General features: G+C 38.8%; 2 protein-coding genes across 12 annotated transcripts in view; one reads left to right on the plus strand and one right to left on the minus strand.

Annotated features, from left to right (window-relative positions):
- Nucleotides 1-25,125, plus strand: part of Zfh2 (Zn finger homeodomain 2) — a 386,236-nt gene that overhangs the window by 337,306 nt on the left and 23,805 nt on the right. For 2 of the 10 annotated variants that reach the window (XM_083034264.1, XM_083034266.1), the window contains exon 9: nucleotides 19,170-19,240. The exons of the other annotated variants lie outside the window; for them this stretch is intronic. In XM_083034264.1, coding sequence (XP_082890390.1) covers nucleotides 19,170-19,240 — 71 coding nt within the window. The remainder of the gene's footprint in view (nucleotides 1-19,169; nucleotides 19,241-25,125) is intronic. 10 annotated transcript variants of the gene reach the window in all.
- LOC145934056 (uncharacterized) overlaps nucleotides 1-25,125 on the minus strand; it is a 137,428-nt gene that overhangs the window by 43,683 nt on the left and 68,620 nt on the right. The window contains exons 7-8 of one of the 2 annotated variants that reach the window (XR_014424982.1): nucleotides 24,779-24,839; nucleotides 11,588-11,783 (exon numbers count right to left, since the gene is read on the minus strand). The gene's annotated coding sequence lies outside the window, so the exon portion shown is untranslated. Of the gene's footprint in view, nucleotides 1-11,587; nucleotides 11,804-24,778; nucleotides 24,840-25,125 lie in introns of both variants that reach the window. The other variant, XM_083034267.1, reaches the window with a different exon arrangement.

Below are 25,125 nucleotides of genomic sequence, written 5' to 3' on the forward strand. Positions count from 1 at the left end.
ATCATTAAACTATAGATGGTACATTTATACCGAAAGCAGAGAATAAGATAAAATTGGAAAAAGTAAATTTCTTTAGAATAAAATTTCTGTCACCAAGATTCTCAGCTTTCTTTTAATGCTAGATTAAATTTACAAGATTAAACCGTTGTCAAATATCACAATAGATTAATATTTTTTGCTTCTTTTTCTAGAGTTTGCATAATTAAAAATTGATGTGCTATATGTAATGCTACTTGTCGTTTCAAAAAAAAGAGATTATTTAAGAACTTTTAATATATAAACTGTAGAGGGAAGTCCTTTTTCTATCGTCCTTTTTATGCAAGGAATAAGGTTGAAGAACCCCGAGAGGAGCTCTGAACGAGTCTAACGAAGCCCAACCCAACTACCACCCCGCCAAGGGCTGTCTCGTTATCTTTTACAGATAGGAAGCCCACCCCCTTTCGTTCCCATTGCCGCGTCGCCCTCGTTCGGCTTTCCACGTGGAGGAACGAGCGCCATTATCACGAGAATCCTTATTTATTGGGAATCGATCGTATTCAAATCCCCCCCAGGTTCCTGCCTTGGACGAGGACTGATGCAAACTTCTTTTTCCAGTCTATAGAGAATCGTGGACCAGAAAAGGGATTTATCTGGTTCGATGCTATCGTTCGCGACATTGTTATGCACTGACGGACCAAGGAAAGTTTCTTAATCGAAAAGCGAGAAATTTGCAACGGCGAATTATAAAAAAAAAACGCCTCATTAATCATCATTCTGTTTAGACAGACGTTCAGATAAGCGGAAAGTAACGTTAGTTGAATAAATTTATGAATTAAAATCTTTATTTAAGAGATCCGTTTCAGGCGAATCTTTTATTGCGAAAAAAAGCCGAAGTATAAAATTTCTCTCTCGGCAAAATTCCCGATAACCACACCGATAATCATTAATTCGTCACGAATGATAAGCACTACGACGGGGCTCTCTCTCGAGCTTGTTCTTCAATTACGGGCGCGGATGTACCAGCGGTATAAAACAGGATTCAATGTTGGTATCTGGGTGTAAGATACACAAAGTAAGACGGACACCCGTAAAACGCCATAAAAACAGGCGAGTTTATCTCGCGCAATCGTCACTTCTCGAGTCCGTTCGACGCGAAGGCGCTCTTCGAAGCGGCTCTTACGCGCGCGAGTGCCGCAAAAAAGAGAATGACGACAATCCTCCGGGAACGTAATGCGGCAATAATTGTGCTTTTTGCCGACGACAACGACGACGACGACGACGACGCGCCACGAAAAAGAATTTCCGCTCGTGAACACCGCGTAAAGCATGCGGACCGGGTGACTTTCGTCGCGTGCGATTATCCCGTAAATGTCAGAGGAAGAACCGTGGCGGAGAGAGGAAGGACGGAAGGGGGAGAGGGAGATCGTTGGTGCTTTTACGTGCCGCTTTTACGAGCGTCCTCTAGGATGTGCTCCTCCGAAAAAGGGACGTCTCATTCGGCCTCGCGCGGACACGAAGACGCTTCACGCGATAAGACCTCCTGACACGTACCCCGTTTCCCAAACTAATGCCTTTAACGATTCCATTTTACTGCGAGAGGCCGTATCCGGTTTAGCAGTTATATATTGATTGATACGGAATAGAGAGAATACGTTTGCACGGATACGATTGGAATCACGATGATTCTAGAGTGTCCCTCTCTGTGTAAAATGCATACAAAATGTTACAGAATATATTAAACTCTGAATATTCAAACACGGCTGAATTCAAGTCTTTTGCAAGATTCTGATGAAAAATTTAGCTCAAATAGCAATTTATAAAAAAGTTATTATTTTATTTTAATTATACCTCGACACTCGCGCAAACCGCGTTTCCACGCCTGTCTGGATATTTTCATTAAACACAAATTGTCTGCAAAATATATAACATTTCTCAGCTCATCCGCGATATTTTTGTACCGCTCTTGCGAGATAGGTACTGTTCCGTTCGCCATAATGGAAGGTAATATATCTCGCGATCAATTTCTTACGCGCGTTTGCGTTTCGCGTAGCCTCCTCGCTATCTTCTCGCGCGGGGATATTATTAAGAAGGGCGGCTCGGTGAGAGAACGGTGCGGGCGGGGGAGGATACGAGGGAGAAAGAAAATTGACTTGAAGAAAAACCCCGGCTTGGAAGGCAGCCGACTCCGGAGCTCGTGTGTAAACTTTTCTGAATTTCCTTAGGCAAATATTGGCCGGGCTCGCGGGCGCTCGCTCGCGCAGGGTCGTGCGAGGCGGTGGCTCTTGGGGGAGCCCTTAGGGCGAAGAAAATGAGATTTTTCTCCGAGAGAGCGAGCTATGCGCAGCGTACTCACTCAGGTAAGACGACAGTGGGAAGGGGCTCGAATTCGAAATTAGCTCGTATCGAGGTCGTGCACCGCCGCCGCCGCCACCACCGTGTCTCGTATTACATGGGAAATATATATATATATACATGTACACACACATTCAGACACACGTATACACCTCGCATACCCGCGCCGTGCTCATAAAAATATTCCTTGATCGTCGCAGAAAATTCTGGATTCTACGAAAGGTCACGTAGGAATGAACCATCGCCTTGAGCGCATACGAAACTACGATGTACGAATTTTGTAGGAAGCGAATACAGAAATCTGTCATCTCGCAATCCTTCTGCCGTAATATTGTTCATTATGAACATGAGTAATATGTTCTTACAAGTAGAATAATTAAAAATCTAAGCAAGTTGTCAGAGCTCGAAATGTCAAAGACGTCTTATTTAGAGAAGAAACAGATTATTTAAAGACAGATTTTTTTCAACAGTTGAGATATTAATACATATATAATAACTTGGGTACATATTCATTGTGAAATGTACTTCAATATAGGGAATATGTTAAAAAAAAATCAATATTATTTCAATAAATAATCGAGAAGGAGAGTACTCGTTACAAACTTTGTAACAATAACAATCCGTCAAATTTCTTTAGAAAAGACTGTAACATGAGAGCGAGAACATCCTTAATATTGTTCCTCGGTATTCTTCGATTATTGAACGTCAGCAGGAAGATACTTGGACAATAACCCGTAGGCGAATTCCTCCGAACTTATAAGGGAGCCTAGATTATAGCCGGGTAGAATAGTGGTAGTAGTATAGGGCTGGAGGTGGCTCCCGTGGGTGAGGAGGGTTGCCGGTGGCTCGCTGTCGGGGGTGGATGGAACGGCAATCATCCCTACTTGATGAGTTTTTCTTATTTTCCCGGCGGAGTTTTAAAAATGGCCGCTTGGCATGCAAGTCTGCCCGCGACCTGGTCTCTAGGATTTATTTCGATTACTTTTTTCCACCCTCGTACACGAAGCCATCCGTGTCATTCTCCTCGTCCTGTCCGTGTCACGTTTACACACATTTATTCGCCGGTGTCTGGGAATTTAGATTCCACCTTCGATCGCTCGCATCTTTGTAGCATTCGAGAGATCCTATTCGCATCTCTTCCTTGGAATTCTTTTACAGAGATTTATACGCGAGTATATATATTTTGCTTTCTTTATTATTTAGAATAAAATAAAATAAAAATTATAATAATGATATTATTTTCTTCATTACTTTTTTGTTTATTAAGAGAATTAAATATTTAATTTTGATCAGCTAGACTAGCTGCGCGGACAAGCGAAATGTTCATAGATTCTAGAGTGATGTAGCGGATCTACACCAGACAGGATATAACAGGATCTGTATGTCCAGCAATCATCGAGCATTGAGCGAAAGATTACATTAGTAATAAGCCATTGATATTTCATAAGATCCCGTACCGCCGCGCACACGCACGTATCGCGATCTCACGGACCTGTGCTCCCAGGAGATCTCAATCAAGGCGAAAAATAATTTTTATCCGGACCCACGTCGGCCCGCTCCAATAATCTTCGCCGACTCTGATCGAGTTTCCTCGCGGAATCGATGAAAGAGCATTACACATACACGTACCAAAATAATAATTCTTTCTCTCGAATTCTCTGAGCTGGCAAATTATCTGCATTTATATATGTATATTTCACAATTGCTTCAAATATACATACGTCAAAGTATTTTGATATTAACGCAACGCGAAATATCGTATAAAGAGAATCATTAGAGAGACTCTCTTTTTATTTATTTCCAATTTAACGTTAATTTATTTGCTATTCGGCAACGATGTCGATTAATTCCACAAGAGATACTTTAGCCCTGTCGGAAATTCGGAGAATGAAAATCGCATCCGATCGTCGTCCTTGGCGCAATTGAATTTAAACGAAAAGAGCTAGGCGACGCGAGCGCGGACCCGTTTTTCTCGTCGTCGTCGAGCGCGTCGAGATCATTAGGTAGGAAATCGCATCAGATAGAGAAAGAGGAGGCTGGATGTGCGACGACCGTATAGCGGGAATCAATTTTTTGAAGGATCGTCGCGTTCACGAACGACAGGACGAACGATGAGGAAGAGAGGAACACGACCAGAGAGATCTCGTCGTTTCATCTCCTCCTTGTCTCTCTCTCTCTTTCTCCCCTCTCGAGCTTCCCTCATCGTTTCGTCACACCTCCGCACCTCCTTTGTTTCAGCCGCTTCACCCTCGGTTTTTCATACGGCTTTTTGCCCGCGCGTTTCGCCACTTAACTCCGGTAGTGTCGCGTCATCGCCGTAGCTGTCCAACGATCACTAAGGACTTCGTGCGGAGATATTGGCGGTATGCGAGAGAGACGTCTGGTCCATCTCTCTACCTTTGATACGTCCCCCATCTCCTTTTCTTGCCGACTTCTTCCTGCCTGGGATCTAATAACGCGAAGGTTTCGCGATGCAACGACGATGAAGTTAATCCGCTCAAGGCGACACGGATTAGATTCATATTGTTTATTAGTATGAACGTAAGACTATTTCGCGTGTATAATCAGTTATGAAGGAAAAATATTATATATTTTAATTTAAATTATTTAAACTTGTATAAAAAAACCATGATTTTTAACTTTAAACTCGCAATATTTTCATGAGAAATTTTCAGCGTATATATAATAGAAATATATGTACTATCACATCAACCAAATTAAATATTACAAATCATACTTTTCATTCACGATAATTGTCATTGCAATTAAGCTGTTGTGAGTTATCACAATAAGTACATGATCATTTTTTGTGCTACTTTTTGTCTTATTAAATTAGAAAACCGCTGAAGCGAATGACGTACTGATCGCTTCTCAGCGATAAGAGGTGTCCAAAGAAAATAGAATCAAACGCGGACTTTCCTACCTCTTGCCACAACTATTGTTCCAAGCGGCGTGTCTTAACGAGACGAAAAGAATAATGACGGGATACGGAGAGCGCGGGACAATTAACTTAAAATGCATTGGCCTGATTGAGAAAAGGTTCGTCCGGGCGTCTGCCTGTCTGCTGTGAGCATGTCTGACAACGTCGAGCATAGCCGTCTGAATGGGTCTTGGAATGCACCGCTGCCTCTCTCCCTCTTTCCCCTCTCGTCTCAACATACCACCCGATGTATTCCCTTTATACGCAAACACGTATACCTGGGTCCCTCACCCACGCCATATATAGAACACCCGTCAGTGATGGATACGAACGAGGCATGAACGTCGACTATTTCGGAAATATTACTAATTATCGTTTGTATGGTTCTTCGAATGTAGCGTTCAAAAGTAACGTCGCGATACAGTTTTCACTAACTCGAGAAGATAATTTCGTAGATTAATTCGTGACAAAGACTTCCGAAAATCTATGAATCTATGATTATATCAGCGATTGTCGTAGCATGATTTATTAATTCAATGAAGAATAATTTCCTGCACGCGAGTCGCTCGTTCTGTTAACTTCATTAACCGTGGGTCTACGCCATACGAGAATAAAAAGCAAGCGTATGCAAGCGACCTCATTCATTTTATATCTCTATCAAGATATTATTACGACGATCGTTTAGTATAAGTGATTTCTTCTTTTTTGAATATGAAATAAACTTATCCCAAGTAATCTTTTTCGAACTATTAAATTTGTTAATTTGGATATTTTGCTACACAAACAAAAATGAATAAATTAATATGAAAAGAAATCATTCTCAAATAATTCGCTTTATTCATCAATAATTTCAGAAATCTTAAAATATTAATAGTTAGCGAAAAATTTGTTGAGGGACTAGTCGGATTTTCTTGCATACTTTTATAGCTTTTCAGAAGATTTTACCTCGATCATTTGAATATAATTCCAGAATATAATGTTATAGTAATTGTACATTTATTTTATCACAAATTCATCGAGCGCGATTGCTCTTAAAAAAATTAATACGCACGCGAATAGATCTATAATAGAACGCGTTATTATTATAGATGTACTTTGAGAGACAAAGACGAATATATTAAAAAAAAAACCACTTCTTCCATTACAATACAATCTCCTACTCGCGATAATGCGGCAAAGAAGAGCGCGGTCGCCAGACCCGCGCAAAAAGATCCTATTGAAAATCAGGGTTACGCGATTATGTGCCCGCCGATCCAGAACCCCCGGCCTCTTCCAATTATCCCGAAACTATTGTCCTTCCGCCTTGCGATCCTCGGTCAATATCTTCCCTTTCATGCCTTGGTTCCTCGCAAAAGGCGCACAAAGGAGCGGGTTCCTTCACGGCAGAGCTACGACGCACTGATTAAAAATTATCACCCACCGACTACAAAGGGGGCACTTGCCCGCCACTCGCTGTCCCCTTTCCTTCTCTAGACCGCTATTCCCCGCCATCTCCTGCCTCTCATCCTCCTTTTCTTTTTCCTCGCCAACACTTCGTCTTCTTATTTATCTCGCCCTGGTCTCCACGAAAGCTAAACAAGCCGCGGCCGCGCTCTGAGTTTACAGTCGAGGAAACTTGGCAGACAAATTAAAAGTTACTCTCTGCCCTCCCCTGCACCTCTCTTTTCTCTTACGTAGGATGAGAGTTTCGATTTGTAGTGCGAGATGCTTATGGAAACGAGAAAAGAGCAATCGCCTCCGCAAATATTCTCGGCATGCAAGATACGGCGTTTCCTAAAGTCGAAGGTTTAGAATTTTTTTTTATGTTACTCGATTCCAGTTTTTGCTGGCATATATGTATAACAGAATTCTATTGTATTAATATTAATAGAGAATTCTTTGTCTCAGATTTTATTTAAATTCTAAGCTGAATGAAATTATGATGTAAATTAGATATTATAAATACTATTTGTCATTTAAACTTTATTGAGAACAAGCAAATATCAAGCGATTAGACTGCCCATTAAGATTTCTAATTGCGGCAGTGATTTTAGCGTTTCCGTTCGGCAAAGTATCTTGCATTCTCTTTTCTCGATCGAGAGGATGAAGTACCGCTGGATTGACAGAATTCTAGACCGTGATTCTTCACTTTCGCGAGACGATAATAAACGCGCGCCTTTCAATCATTATTTAATTCCCTCGCAACCGGTATTTAATGTGCGGTTTCGTCATAATGGCATGTTAATCGCCACAAGAGAGAAAACCGCTACCGCTGCCTCCGTACGAACGCCCTGGCTCCTCGATCCTCCTCAGGATCGATCCTTCCCTTCTGACGTACACACGAATACGCCCATCGGCATTCACGAGCATCGGTCACGAAAGAGGCCGTGACTCGCGACGTGATTCGCACGTATCGTTGCCCTCACGATAATCCCAATGCCAGTGAACTTACAATCCCGAAGGAGCTCCGGGCTAACCGTCACTGAATTCCCGCACTCACCTAGTCATTGCTATCCGCTTCCTAACTAGCACATCGATGAAACATTGAACTCGTATTGGTAATCACGACCGCGTTCAATCTGTTCAATTTTTATTCGAAGCAATTAACGCGCGCCAATGAGTACCGCAAAAAATATTATTTGCGCCCTCTTGAGAATATTTAATTTTCTATAATTTTTTATGGAATACACTACAACTTTTTATAAAATTTAATATTGTATTTTTCGAAGTAGTTATTAACGCGGTCCTAATCTGCTTTTAGTAAAAATATATATATTATATAAGTAAATTTCCCAAATAAATCATGAATAAAATAATTGTAATAATTTATTTCTTTAAAGTTTTTTTAAATTAAAATCTAAACTAATTTAATTTGCATAGATATGCAATAAAATTTTCATATGAGAATTAGAGCTATACTTCGTTAAACGATTATATACGTATTGGATCCACGTTGCGGTCAGTTCGACATGTGTGTAATATCGAAAATTTCGAATGCACCGCGTGAAAGGAGTCGCCAGTCAGTCGGAATATCTTTGGCACAGAATTATACCAAGGCATTGAAATGAGTTCTGAGAATACGGGTAGAAGACTTCACTGTCTTAGGTACCGTCCTGGAGTCCATATGAAATTGATGACTCCTCCTAGCCTCGTCTATTGTACCCAATTTGCTAATTTTAGACAAAGGTCATTACGAAGAATACCGTACGGTAGATTCCAAAAAATCGTTTTATATTCCATATAAACTTTCAAAACATATTCATGTCACAAAAGCATACCACAGAATAACGGAGGATTTACTAAATGGCAAATTGTAAAATTATTTGAACGTCACATATATCGTTTATTGAAATCGTATATATCGTTTCATTAAAATTATCATTATTAATTTAAACATGAATTATTAATAATCCGTCCCACCATACGAATGTCAAAAGTTTCAATAAAACAATCGGTATATTTTTAAACCAATATTTTTTTCACAGTAGGATTTCTTTCTGGTACTAAATGCTCAATATTAATAATTTTCTCATTTTATTGTTATGCTGCACTTTCATTAAGTTTCTTGTAATATTCTTTGGCGTGTATATATTGATTAAAAATAATTTCTCCGTTTAAATCTTAGTAATAATTCCAGTCACTGAATTTCGGTATAAGGTGGAGAACGTGTGATTTGGTAGTGCACGAGTCTACCACCCGGCTGCACTATAAAAACCTTATCGGCGATCTTCCTACGGCTCGGGTGGGGACGCTTAATATTAATGTCTCCTCTCTCGCGGAGGTATCCTTGCATTCGTGCATACCGGGTGCTCCGGCGAAGAGTCACGATTTATTCCTGGCGCTTTTTCGTATCTCGAATCCTCTTTATAATTCGTCGAATTTATCCGGAGATTTAAACCCGCTTTAGATGATCCATAATTCGCGATAAAATTCAGAACAGAATTATATTTATAATTTTATATGCCATGTGTAAAATACACACACAACATTTAAAAATAAAATTCACATATATTCAATACCCATACATATCTCAAGATACATACACATATATATTAAAATATGCGGTGTATAAAATTATAACTACAGTTCTATTTTGAATTCTATGTGTGTGTATGTCGCAAATAAAAATAAAAAGATAAGTGCTTCGTAATTTTTTAATTAGATTTTATCTAACTTATTTTTTTATTGTTTTTATATTTTTAGTACTTTATGTTATTAAAACTACATAAAAAATATTTTTTCTAAGTTCCAAAATTGATTAAATATATATAGGCAATGTTCCTATATGTAAGCAAGCGTAATATAGCAAGTGCATGTACATATTTATAATGAGATTCCATCGACAATTTATGCCGAATTAATGTGTCAATCGTGGGAGATAAGTAATCGCAGTTTGATTCGTGTCAACCTTCGAACTCATTTCATCCCGAATGAAATAAATCGGTCTATGACGCAGCCTTGATCTTTCATCCTTGTATACCGAGGATCACCGCCAATATCGAGAATCGAAATCGTCATTAATTCCACGTGACTCTGTCCCGCCCCACCAATCGTTCCCGCGTTTCATGCTCCGTTCGTTCTCTCTCTGGTCGGGCATCATGACTTTTACCTCTAATTGCGAGTCACCTCGCCCAGGGACTTTTCGCAAGATAGACCGTTGCACGCAAAGGTCACCGAGACGTTTACGAAGGAGCAAATGTTATCCTTAGGCGCGATAATGGCCATCATGATGAAGTGGAAACGCTTGACACGTTGTTAATCAGGCAGTCAATGCTTCATAAAAAGAAATAGATATACAAAGAAATATCAACTCCCGCGATCACACAAGATCTTCCTACGTAATCATGATAAATGCTACTTTCTCGAATTTACTTTAATCTATCGATATAACGGGAGAGACCATTATTTCCTAACATAACTCATTCTAGAAATATTACCGTATCCAGAAAAGAAGTAATAATATTGATAATTGCACATATAAGAACTTGACTTATCGGTACGATAAAAGTATGAAAATTATGACAATCATAGCGATAATTATAATTGCGTCTTCTGTATTTTTATCGATTCGACCAAGACAAATTCTTCGGTCACCCTATATAAAATCTCGTGGCCGCATATATAGCCGTGTACCAGATACCAACGTCTCTCATCCCCCAGTATAACGTATGAACACCACGGGCTCGAGGTAGTATAGGAGTTTAATTGGTGGTAATATGAATCCGCGTAATATAAACCGCCATCAGTCTCTCGCCGAGAGAGAGAAAACGAGCGAGAGGAGGTCCAGCGGGCGGATCGGAGCAAAGAGCGAGAGAAGGAACACGGGGCCCGAAACGATGTCTCCACCTTCGTAATACCGACGGCTCTTTTTATCACTGTCGCGAGATTTGGTGCTCTTTAAGCGCACCGATCGCTGATTACGCGAGCAATAATTCACGCAGGACGGACGGTACTCGGATACGGTAATCGGGACCTCTTATCAGATGCAAGCTGCGATCCTTTGTTGTTACCAGAAAAGACCATCTTTTAAGATCTTTTGCATTTGTACATATTTAATCTCTAAATATAAGATATTTAATAATTACAATTATTAAATATTACTATTAGCGATAAGTTAGCTTTTTAAAGAGACAAAATTAACAAAAATAATGTTGCTAAATTAGCAATTATATTGTCTGAAAAGAAATTTAAAAACATCAGATTGCTATGTGATAAAATGTAATAAATTCGAACTTCAATCGTTCATCGGGATTATAGTGGAAAAAAATCGGGAATTGCGCCAGATCGCGAAGGCATTCAATAGAAGGGCGGCATAGAAGGACTGGAAACGCTCAAAATCCCGCAGGGAAGCCCGAGAGCGAGAAGTCGTTGACAAAAAAAATTACACTGCTCGCAATTCTCGAACCGTGCCGAGAGAAAGAGAGAGGGAGGGAGGGAGAACAAAGTTCGTTGACTTTCCAGGGACGCGACCCTAGTGCGATCGGTGGAAGATAAATACCCGAGCGCGGATGCGGAGGAGGATTCCGGAGCATTTTCCTCCGGGAACGAACCATCCCGCTATTCCTTAGAATTCTCTCTCTGCACCCTCCCACCTCCACGCATTTTCTCTAATGTATTCACAAATCTTCGTTTCTAACGCGACGTTATCATTCTCCCAGCAGCCCCGGCCTCCACAAGCGAGTCTGGGTATGCTTTTCGCGTATACGTGCAGTGTCGTACGCGAGTATGCGAACGGTCGCGACGGACGCTCTCCTTTTTTTCTTCCACCCTCCGTCGAGGGGCGGAATTCATTTCGCGGCCCAACGCCCTCGTCTCCCACGAACGGCACCGCCGTTCGATTGCTTCGATTATCCTTACCTTATTCCTCGAAGCTCATCCCTTCAGTCGTTCTCCAACCACTTCGGCGTTGGAAGAGAGTTTTCTCCTTTTTTTCGATCTCGATTCTCCGTTCTCGTTCCGTGACATCGGGAAGCGTCCCTATACGTCGCGACGACGCGGACCCCGTCGCGCAGATCCATCGCCGCAGGTATATTCAGAGGTCCCAGATGGATTTCTACAACAGAGGAAAAAACGCTTTTAAAATTCGGAGGAATGGAGAAAAAACGAGAATTAAAGGCAGTCAATCGAAAAGTCCCATGATAATGTAAAAGTATTGTATTCAAACATAGTTAAATTGATCATTTTGTAAAGTAGATATAATTATTATTACACATAAATCACGCCCGCGCAGATAATCGAGAAATTCTATACATTCAGAATTTTAGGAAAAAAATGTTTTACATAAGTTGCATTTTTTCATCACAATGCATCATAAACACTGCACAAAATAATTAGTGTTTTATATATTCTAAAACTTTTCTCAAATATTTAAGAGCTTTACTACAATTTATAAAGTTGCTGAATTTTTTAATATTCAATTGAATACTCATATAATCATTCTTAAATTCAATTAAATATCCATCTTTTCGACATCACAATTGAAACAGTTGTAATATCTTTCGGATATAAGCTAAGCAACTATTTCCATTTCGCTTACAATATCAGCCCCTAGAACTCACTCGGCTTTTCATAAAACTTTACGTCTCCGATTACGTACGTCGTCCGAGCACGAAGGCGTATTCATAATCGTCGCGGGTACATGCAGGATATTTCGAGGGTAGAGATAGGAATATCCCGACAGGACAGCGCATCAGGGTAGGGGCTTGGCGAGGGGAAAGGAAGAAGGGGGGTAAATTCGCGTCGTCATTCCGGAATATGAGATTTCCAGAAGCGTTGCCGACGGCTAGGCGGGAGAGGATCAGGCAGGACACGGGGTCGCGAGTCGCGGGGGCGGAATTTCAGAAGCGGATAAGGCGGACGATCGCGCGAGCCTGGGCTCTTCCGTATGTAAGCCGCATAAGCGAACCTGCATAGGTGTATGTGTGTGTGTGTGCAACACTACGTGTCTACAACGAAAGAAAACGAAAGAGAGTGAGAGAGAGAAAGAGAGAGAAGAGAAGAGGACATTATTGGATTCTGAGCATTCCCGGAGTTATTAAAATTCGAAGCCAGTCGCGAGGAACACAGTGGCGCGGGTTTCGCGGGGAGGAAGAGGGAGACGGAAGGATCCAGACAGGGTGTACGAAAAACCACGCCGTATCTTGCTTGAAAGAGGGGTAGAGAGACGCTTCTAATATTAAACCCACGATATGGGCTGCCCCTCTTTTAAGAAGGGCCCTCCGTTACCTCGGGCGTAACAGCTTGTTCTCTCCCGCGCGACCGGCTAACCGCGAAGAAGAGAATAAGAAATGGAGAGATTGCGTCCCGGAGAAGAGACACTTAACAGGGTAGAAAGTTAGCTGGGGATTGATCGAGATGAATAAAATAAATCTCGTATATATACATATACTGTTTGTATGAACACGAGCTTGCTCGAATTTGTCAAAATATAATTTACGCCAAACAGAATTAATATATTTATCACAGATTTACGAATTCTTTTTTATAATTAAAAGATTCGTGTAGTATTTAAAAAATCTTATTACATTTTATGCAGTAAAACTATTTTTACATAGTAAAACTAAAGATAGACTGCTTGCGCGAAATTCGATTATATTTAAAAAAACATAATCTTTGTTTATTGGGCAATAAGTATTAAATGATACGCAAAAAGTGACGTTTATACCATAAAAAGCTAAATGACCAATAAATGTGATCGCACATTTAACTGTGTTGTATATTTTACAGTTGAATTCTTTCAGAAATCTTTGAAAAAGTTATTATTACATTAATCCGACATTTTTATTATTAAGGCCACTATCATAAATCGATCGCATAAATTTATTAAGACCTTGCGAGCTAAATCCGGTGATGTTCAATGTCCGATTCGCCGTGACCCCGCAACGGTTTCCCTCGCACATTTTCCTTTCGCTTTTAACATAAACGGACTATTATCGAGGAGAGGCAATCGATCATCCGAGCCAATAACAAATGTCCTCGTCGAAAGTAGCTCTCTCGACGTCGCGACAAACACAAAAGACGACGGCGAATTTTCAAGAGGGTCCGCCGAAAGGACGTCCAGGATTTTACCTTCGTGAGGACCGATTTGGGCAGGGTGGGGCCGGTATAGATTTTACCTACGGCTACGCTATGGCGCGCATGTGAGCAAATATATAGAGAGGATCTCTTTGGCGTAATCTGCGTAATCGTCGAATGACGTCGTTCATCGATCATGTCGCGACAATAAACCTAATATGATTTAGCGCGGCGGAGCAATATGGCCGTGGAAAGTTGACCGAAACGCGTACGTGATTACCGGCGATTCCATTATTTCGAAAACACATTGTATGTACACGTGTGCCATTGTGCGACGTACGATCGTCGTCAATTGCCATTTATATGCGGTGTTTATCCGTATTTGCGTAGGATCCGTTAGTCATCATCGCGCATTGACTTTCGTGACAACGCAGTTTTAAAGATACGTATGTATCTTAGTTATTTTTAATAACAATAATTATTATCGTCCGCAGTTAGCATGATGTGTATTCGGTTGCGTGCGCGTTAAAATATTAAATGTCAAGAAACATAGGGGGTGCAGAGATATAATAGATTACTTCAATTATTGAGGTTTATTTATATTACGAGACATGCTAGATCCTTTAAGAAAACACAGAAGTCTTTTACGACTTTACAGGATTCTAACAGAAATATTCTTTTCATTAACCTTTCAATAAACAATTTTTGGAATATCAAGTCAAGAACATGGATTATTCATATTTTTCATGCAGCAACAATGTGTCGGATAAATTTTATAACAAATATGATGATCGCGGCAAGTCCGTAAATTTTAAATTATATAGGTCCGATCGAAGGGTTTGATCCTGGGACTAATTCTCGTTATTCGCAAGTTACCCTTTGTTGTCGAATAGATCATAGCATTCGTTTTTCTATCCTTACCCTCGAAATCGATCGATTGGTTCTATTATCTTTATTTGTAAGAGAACAATCTCTATTTAAGATTCTAAAAAATATAGGTAAACATATCCAAATATTAAATAAATAAATATGATGTTTTAGAAGTCGGCCAATAGAGCCAAGCGCGAAAATTAATTTTTAATTTTTCGGAACAGTATCTCTTGGTTTGAGATTACTGAGTTCCATTGATTAATTATCAATTAACCTCGAACTTACAACGGAAACTTCTAAAACATCATATTTATTTATTTATTATTTATTAATATTGAGAGCCGATTAAAAAAATATTTCTTAAGTTATATATATCCAAATATCTTCAGAAAAAACTTAGACACATTTGTATAACTTTAGACTCTTAAAATAAGAATTACAAATGTAAATTTATAAATTAATTTTCTTCGTCTATTGCTTTGAAGTGTGGAAACACAATATGTTTGTTGAGCTAATTTTCTCGCGAAAAAAGGCCGCGAGGAAATTTCATACCGTATATAAAAAGCCGAGCGTACAAATGAAACCATCGGGATTACGAATCGCAAACGGGAAAAGCAAAACGCGAACGAACCCTCGCGCGCACGTTTGATTTTTGGGCTGGCATTGCTGCCTGTCGGCCCGGAAAGAAAGCCTTTTAGAGAGTTTTTCCGCCTGGCAGGACCTTCCGAATATTCTTCGTTCTCGGGCGAGAGATGGCAGACCTCTCCAATCCGCTCTTTCATTTCCGTGATTGCTGTTTTAAATAATTGCATCTCTCTGTACCACTCCCTCTAATTCGTCCGAGCGGTTTGTACAACATATTTTATACTTTCGTTAATCATTTACTACGTCATTCACTCTCTTTATGTACCAACATGAAATGGCTCTGGATTTTTAATTAAATGCATCCATTGAAGAATCTGTTGGCAAGCATTTCCGGAATATCCTGCCAACAATCAATTCACGGAAATCATGATTGTGAATTTCCTATAATACTGATGATGTATTTTTTTACAAACAAATATGGATGGTATTGAAATCCATTATTATGGCAGAAAAGGCATAAGAATTACAGATGAGGCGATATGTGCCGTAGATATCATAAATATTTCAGATTTATGAGAATTACATATCGAAATTAATATTTCGTATAATAATGACAAAATTTTCTATCTAATTAGAGAGATAACGATTATATCGAAAAATATTAATTCGAGATGCATCCTCAAGAACTAAATAATATTCACAAATATTTTTGCGAATATTCGCTTAACATCTCTTTTTCTCTCTCTTTTTTCATTTTATATATTATGTGAATAAAATTCAATCTCTTTCAGTCATTTTTTTTCAAAATAACGTAAAACTCACATATTTACAATTTCCCTTGCAATAATGCCGACATTGTGAATTAGAAGACGGGCTTTTACGAAGGGTGTGTTCCGGACCGGATCAGAATACGCGACGAGGTCTGCCGTTAGATATTTTTTAACAAGCTGTCGCAGGGGGAGAATATAATATTTCTGTAAAGCCAGGCATCTCTCTCTCTCTCTCTCTCTCTCTCTCTCTCTTTTTCTTACTTTCTATCTCTCCTTCTCGACCAGCCCTTCGGCCAAACTTCCCCTTGAACTTCAGTCACCGCACTGAACCCCATAAGCGATCGATCGTCTTGGGGTAACATCGCCCTTCATTGTTTCTGACACCCCGGAGCCAGCGGCAGGGAAAAATTTACATCGCCGTCCGTTTTCGATGTAGCACCCTCTTAGCTCACGGTAAACTCGGGGCGCAGTGATAATATGGCTCGAAGCGAAGGATGAAACCTCATCAAGCGGCACCGGCTAAGCGTCGAGAAAATCATTAAATATTTTACAAAATTACCTCGAGGTGTTACATAATGGATAATTTGTTTAGTGCTTCCAATTCAGCCGCCGATGGAATAGCGTTGTAAATACACCATAACGAATTTTTATTCCTAATTGTCTTTATGCAAAAATGGCAAATTGCTTCTCCGAATATGATGACAAATATTTCGACCAATAAAATAATTAAATTTTACGCGTTAAATTTCGAAAATTCTCTTATCTCTCAAAATAAAAAAATATGACTTTTTAAAAACTAAGTCCTGGGCGGGATAAGAGTAAGACGGTAAAGGAAAGAGTCGGAAGAAGGAGGATGCGAAGTATTATACATAGTGGCAGCAGTCGTGCGAGATGGTCCTGGATGGTCCTTGCGAATCGAAATCACTTCATGGTGAGCGGGAAACAACGAACACACGAGGAATGAAAGAAGTAGGGAAAGAAAGAGACGGACGGACGGGTTGCAGCAGAGAATCGGGAAGAGAAAGAGAGAAAGATAGAAGCATGCCCTGAGCAAGTGCTAAGCTCGATGCCGAGAGCGCCCAGGCTAAAGCCCGAAGGCAGAGAGAAAGAAAGGTTTTATCTGCTCGCAGTTATTTATCGCTTTCCGTTGTAGCGGTGGCGTCGGGGCACGACCAATCAGAAGTCAGTATCCCCGGGTACCAGTCCGCGCCATCCGCATACATTATCGTGCGGAGCCTCGGCCATTGTCTTTCCACCGTTGTAAATCACATTTTATTCCTTCGCTTACGGTTTCGTTTTATTTATTTGTCGGAGAAACGTATCGCTACCGTACTCGTGGCCAACGCGCGCACACACCTATGCATACGTGAACAACACGCACACACAAGTGTATGGGGATAGACGAGAGCGTGAGCGTGTGTTTGTGTGGGTGGGCACACGTGCAAAATCGAGAGACACGTATTTTACAGCATGTGTGCGAGATCACGCAGACGAGTACAAGTAAAGAGAGAGAAAGAGAGAATAGTGTGCCCCAAGTTGGCTTCGCCTCTTGACCGCAGAACGTGTGAGGGGGCGAGGGGGAGGACGAGGGGGACCAGGGGACCGCAACGAACGACTTCGATTTTTATTAAGCACCCGAGTCCGACCGTCGTCGACGACTGTTTAACCAAATTCCATCGCGAGATCATCCTGCCGCGTGCTATACAAGAGCCTATCCTAATGTTCTTTTCGTTTCTCTTCACCCCACCCTTCTTTCTCGAATCGCTCTTGTTAATCTGCTTGAAATAGAGAAAAACTAAATTGGAAGTTGAAAAAATCTAACCAGATTTTCGTAAAAATTTTTGTAAAATTATTCCAATAATTGTAATCATTACACTTGCAAAAATTGTAAAGGATCAAACTATTCTCCGCGGTATAAACTGCTTTCTTCTTTGAAAATCTATTTGCGAAATCTGTTTTTGTAATAATCTTTATAATTTAAGAAAACGAAAATTAAAATAAAAAAAAAAGAAATTTTTTTTTAATAACATGTCTATTTAGATGTTATAATTTATAACGTATTTGTTCGATTTGAAACAGGAATAAGTAGCACGCTATTCATGAAAAAAAAATTGATTTAATACAATCCATCGAACGGCGGACTTTATACACGTTGTTCGTGCTGTCTTAATTATACGTTAGGTCGTTGCATGCAGATACTTAACTACAGTGTTGCCATTCCGACGAGGCAATGCGTTTTTCGCTTCGGAGTCGAAGGTCGAAGGATAAAAATGTCTGTACAAAGAGAAGGACCAATTGCTAGCGATCGTAGAAATCAGAGAATCTCTAACAAATCTGCGATTTATTTGTCAGCGCTCATGACTCCGGTCATATTTAAGCGTTGTAACGAAGAATCTTACATTCAACTTATTGCTTGCAACATAGTATATAGCTGATGTTAATGCATGGAGGATGTTGAAAACGATGCTTGACGTTCAATATCCGCATTATCTATTTAAATGTAGCAATGCTGCGACGATGACAAATATATATTTTAAAGAAATTAAATATATGCCAACAGACAAATGTGAATAAATAAAAAATTTTATATTTCAAGTTCCTTTTCCGATTCCGACATAGTATAATTTTATTTGATATTTTTCAATTTTTCAAAATTATATATTATGTAAAAGATATGAGATTTCTCATTCTCAGTAATAATTTTGTTTGTGCTAATGTTCGTCCCTGTGTGTAAGATTGTCAGGGACATATGCGCTAATAAATAAATGAAATGCGTGTTAGCCTTGCTACATTTTATAATAGTAGTAGCCACAAGTAGAAAGTGTTGCCTATGATGACAATTAGAATAAGGTTGTGAAAGAATTCTACGCATTGATGTTGGAGGTGATGATGGTCGAGGCGGAGAGAGAGTTTGGCCTGTAGTTCCGTTTTTTTTCAGGGTATAAATTGAGAAAAATAAAAAAAATATACAACAAAATAAAGCGTTTGTCGATCGGGCGACGACGTATCGCGAAACCCTTCGACCTGCTTCCAAGTCCAAGTAAAGTTCCTTGGCAATGCGTGATTCTGTAGATGTCGATCTAACCGCTTCCGATTCCCGCCCTAAGTTCCATCCGCGAGTCTCATATTTTTAAAAAGAAAAGAAAAAAAATACATCGAAGCCTAGCGCAATGGAATAAAATGCCAAATGCTTGTGACAGTTTCAGCGGTGCAAGTAGACCATGCAGGCCAGGCTCTCTCCCAACCTCAATCGCGTCCTGGCCATCAACAGGTCAGTACGATAAATATTATACAAAGTTATCAATGTATTCCCGCCCGATAGAGCCACGATGTAATCGCGATTTAAACGGGTTTATGTAATTATACGAAATATGTGACTGAGGTTGATAAACGTGTAATTAAATAATAAAGTGCACTCTGCTCTGTCTTATGCTAAATAAGACATAATTAATGATAACGACTTTATACATGTATTTCACACACACGTAATATATGTATATTGCGGTATAATATGTTTTTCTTTGATAGAAAGTTTAACAAATTAAATGTAATTGCGAAATTGAAATAATTAAGAAAAACACTTGTTTAAAATTTTAAGTAGTACACATGTTAACTTCATCGTCAACGCGTTTCTTACGTGGGTCTATCGGACATCTATTTTATCAAAGTGCGCCAATGATTAAGTAAAAATGTTCACCAAACGCAAATATACGCCGCGAATTTCCAACGAAAAGAATTTACAGTATCCTTTGAAAAATTTCGCATTACGACGAACGATGTGCCGCCTGGCGCGCCCCGCGGGGTCCGAAAGAAAACTTTTCGCCCCCGGCGACGCGAATTTGTCTCTCCCCGCGTGACATACATATATATATATATATATATATATATATTTCCTTTTCTTTTGTCATCTTCGAAACAACCCGCTGGGTTGATCGAAGGGCCGCGCGGAATAAGCACGGAAAACCGTCGTGGGGGGAAAGAAAGCAAAAGGATGATGAGGACCGAGGGAAAGGCGATTTCGGCAAAAAAGAGGTGAAACTTTAAATCGCTGTAATTCGTTTTCATGGACGTTCGCCAAATCCTACATCTCCGGTCCTAGCATCCTGATCACTTTTTCGAGCCCCTTCGAACTACATACGAGCGTTTTTTTCTGCCTTATCTTCGCAACTTTTTTGTTGTCTGCAAAATTAGCCCTAACTTCGAAACAAATCCCCGCCTATAATCCTGTGGAATCATTTTTTCTTCAAGGTAACTTGAAACTACGCACTGATACTTGTTTTAAGTCTCTCTCTTCCGACCCTGATCCGATATATATATTTCTGATTCCTCATTCAAAGTACGAGTCACCCTTCGATGCAAATGAGCGCATCGTGATTTTTTATTTGCATTACGTTCACGCAGTTAAAGAGTCTTCTAACATAGGCTTTGAAAACAATGAAAATCTTATAGCTAACTGAAGAAACATACGTATCTCTCTCTTTCTCTCTGCCTACTGCTATAGGTATATATTTATTAATATTATAAATTGTCAAGTTACAAATTTCAGTGAATAACATGTATTTAAAGAATGATTTATTTGCATCTAACAATCACGAACAAAAACCCGAAAAAAAATAGAAAATATCAATTTTATTTTTAAGTAAAATTCTGCTATTTATTGAAATCTCTCAAAACTACCAAAATTTTAATAAATATTTGATAATTTGGGCGTTTTCTATATAGAAAGATATTTATTTTATGCGGAATAGATTAAAATAATATGAAAAATTCAGATTTTAATCATACCATAAAGTTTGCTATAACAAAATGTAGTTTAAATAGATAAATAGTTATAGAGTGAAGAGCCTCGCTTGTACCTATGCAAGGTGAGGAAGAAGAGAAGAGGGGATAAATATAGTATAATCGATAGTTATAAATGTACTGCTTCTATGGACACAGAACTATATCGTTCGATTGCTTTTCAATAATTTATATGCCTGCTTATGGTTCGATTTCTCTATATGCATCAACGTTACGCCTATACAATTTAATATACTTAACTTGCATCCAATATTCGGTTATTTTCAATATCGTTTCGATTATACAATAAACAAAATTTATTGCGAAATGCTGATAATTTGAAATGTTTTAACATGATTAATTACATAGTGAATGATTAATTCACCAAGATATTTAGAAATATTTAGAAATTGTTAAAAAAAATTTATATATATATTATTATATATAAAATTTAATATAGTTATACTTTCTATCATTGTCTATTATATAGCGAAATTCAATAATGACATTCCATGATCGTGTTATGTACCACCCAAGACGACTATCCGTGAACTCGCATTTCGCACGATATTTCGAATAGTTATCGCGCTTGACGGGCATCCAATTACACCCAGCGTTGTCATTATCGCCCGGTCACGGTATCCCATCGTATAAGAGTAAGTTCTTCGACAAACTGGAGAAACGGGGCGGAAAGTCAGGTGGGATCGTCAAGCGGGGATGGTGTCAAGGAAGAAGGAGAATCCGATAATGAGACGTCCTCGCTTTGAAGTCCGCGCCGCCGATCGGTTGCGAATCGAAACCGAGGACGAAGGTAGAGGAGAGGAAACGCGCGCGCGGAAAGATGCAGTTGCAGTCCTTCCGGAGAATTGCGAATCTTGGTGTTCGGTGCGCGACGATCCACGCGAGAGTGACGTATCGACTAAACAATGTGGCACAGTTCGAGAACCCACGGCGCCGAGCGTGAAAACGACATCCGATCGAAATGGCTATCCGCCTCTTCCGCATCGCCTTCGTCCTCCGCCCCCGCGTCCTTCGGATGCTCTTCCGTGACTATCGCGACTCGTTGTCTCGACTCTGCGACGTGTACCGAAATGTCACTGCGAGGCACGCCGGCCCGGGTTCGTCGCCCGCGCGCTTGTCCGGGATTAAATCGTTCGGGAATAAAAACGTCTCGAATAGAAAGCATCGTTAACACGCTCACAACGAGGAGAAAAGAAATTTAAACAAGCACAAGCGTTGAAAAACAAGCTTCAAAACTTTTTAGCTGTATTTCGTTGCATCGGTCTGTGCCAGGTTCTAATGTCTGATACAAGCAATTCTTATCTACTGCATTTTTTTCCTATTACTAGCGATTTCTTTTTTTTTTTTAATAAAACGTAAAGGGAGATATTATTTTTAACTATTTTTTAATTCTTTATTTCTTCAATATTATATATCTTTGCCATTAAAATTTGTTGAAATAGAGTCTAGTTAAATTTAAAGATTTAAATTTTATCGTTTATTTACATTTAATTTTATAATTCGTTGAACTCACTGCACACATGTTAAAATAATTCTGAAATTATCGATATTTTATGTATCATACAAGTTAAGAATTCGAGAAACATCTTAAGCAAAATATCGCATATGCATAATAAATTCGAATAGATTCGTGTCTATCGCTTTCGAGGAAATAATTTTGTCCGCTGCGATATACGTACGCATGCATATGATATACACGATTTTTCTCTAAAAAGATTATGATGAAGGCGTGTGCAATTCTTTTATACGCATAATATACGATTCAATACGAGTTTCACTGCACACGATCGTCAAAGCAAACGACCACTGTGCACTGTGCGCAAGGTCAGGGGTCATCCCTGACCCTGCCACTTTTCGACCCCTCTAGAAGAAAAAAAAGTCTGTAATGATCCCTCGTGACATAAAGCTATTTTTTTCGTCGCCTCCCACTTGCGTCCACCCTACACCCGCAAATGACATGCCCCCGCAATGCAAAGAAGAATAAAAGGGGCATATAATCGGCGCACATACGTGGAACCCCATATCGTGAGGAGGGAGTTTACCCCGTCGATCCTCCACCACCGTATCAATAATAAGGGCTCTTCATATATGCACGCGAACGTGACTTATCTTTTCTTTCATTTATAATTCCGCAAGAAACAAATTAATAATATTGTCGTCATCTTTTTAATTTTGAAAGAAATTCTCTCTCTCTATTATCAAAAAATCAACTTTGCTTTAAACATTTAACGCTTATAATCTTTTTCATACATAACTGTGGTGATAAAGATGCTAAAAATAATAGCAATAATATATAATTGTACATATGTGTTTATATGGTAATGAATAATAATAAAAACTATTAATACAATTATGATGGATATATAACATATATATAACAATTATTATTGCTATTTTTTTTGTTTTTTTTCTTTTAAATAAATATTTTACTTTGATGTAACTATACGAACATATAATCTAAAATTGTCGAGAATGTGCAAGCTTCAGAAAAAGTTTTCTTTACGATATATATTTACTTGCTAATAAATTTCGCGAATCATCGGCAATCGCTACAATAGACAATCGCAAAGTGCTTCTTAAATATTAATATTTATTATCCCTCGCTTGGGTATCCGCTATTATCCGGGTGCACAGGAACAAGAAGCGGTCAGTGGAAACCGCCGATAAAAGTTTTACTTGTTCAATGATTGTAGCAACCGTGTAGTATGCAACGTAGTCATTTGGCGAAATGACGATCGCGGGAGAAATAACGCGAAAAGTTTCCACCGTCATTCGAGGTCTCCCTGTTTTCGAGATGCGCGACCTGTCATCACCTCAGTCTTTGCGGTATAGCAACCCTCAGTTCCACCTCGTCATTATGATTACGTCATTAGATTATGTATAACGGAGTCACAAGTTTATTCGCACGTGGAACGAATTATATAAAAAATGATAGATTTCTATTATTCAGTTAAAAAATTCTCTATTAAACTGTTATTAGATTAAGTTGTTTGTTAAAGTATAAAAGCAGTTTTACCAATAATAATAATAAGAAAGAAAATATTAATTTAAAAATGTATATATCATATATAATATTTCATAATATTTATATAGCGTAATATGTATACGTATACATATAAGTAATAATCTTAATGATATTTTTTTCATTTACATACATTTAATATATGAAACAAATACTTTTGATATACTAGATTCAAATATATGCGCGATTATATTTCTCTTTCATATTATTATATGTATTGATCATTTATTAACGTAAAAAAGTAGGACGATTCGAAATATACAGTAAGAAATCTACGCAAAAAATTTTCGACTGAATACCGCACTCACACACCGCGTGTGAAGCGGTCCGTACAAAATATGCCGTTTCCACCCTACGTGAAATGATCGCCCACCCCTCATTCCGACTCTTCTCACTACGCTCGCCTATATCACGCATGGTTATTAACGTAAAAAAAGAGCACGCATTAACGCCACCCTCCTGGCTACCACCCTACCTCGGCACCATAAATATAAAAAACAACCCTCACCCCTGAGATGCCCTCTATCATCCGTGTCTGAACACAGCGCGTGAAAAACACGATTCGAAACCGACATATGGAGTCCCATTGACCTGATGGCAATGACGAATGTTCGTTAGAAAAAAAAATATTGATTTTGCAGCACTGTGCTTAATGTTGCGTCACCTTACTTTAGTATTATAAAAATTGTTTCCAATATTCTAGATGCGATATTATGCAAGCATTTTTCCCTAACGCACAATGCGAATCGAAACAGTTAATCAGCATCGGAACGTGCCTTTTTTAGAAAGAGATGTTATAATATTTTAAATTCGATTAATATTTTTGACAATTATCAAAGCTGACTTTTGTCAAAAAATATTAATCGCGGATAAGATATTATAACATATTATTTAAAACATATGTTACAATTTTAATATTTTCAACATATGACATATACCCCCATTACCGCTATAGAAATATTATAAAATAAACAATTTCTCACTCACCGATACTTTACACGGCACTCCCGACACGACGCGTGAATCGCACTGTGTATCGCAATGCTACCTGTAACAAATAAAATACATACATATATTAGAATAATCTTATTATTTCGCATTACAACATACACAATATAAATATGTAAACCAGAATTAACGATAAATATATCCACGGATCGCAACACAAGATTAAGTTGGGTTATGTTGCCAAAAGAGATTTTGCATCGAATTTTTCGCGAAATATGCGTTTCGAACAATTACGACTACATATTAACGTTGAAATTATGATATGCGATTGATAAATATTACAATACAAAAGTTAAAAATCGTTTCTAACGATTATACTTACTAAT

Source organism: Prenolepis imparis, unplaced genomic scaffold (genome assembly GCF_030444845.1).
Source record: "Prenolepis imparis isolate NDT839.2.m4 unplaced genomic scaffold, iyPreImpa1.0 SCAF_3, whole genome shotgun sequence".
Taxonomy (NCBI): Eukaryota; Metazoa; Arthropoda; class Insecta; order Hymenoptera; family Formicidae; genus Prenolepis; species Prenolepis imparis.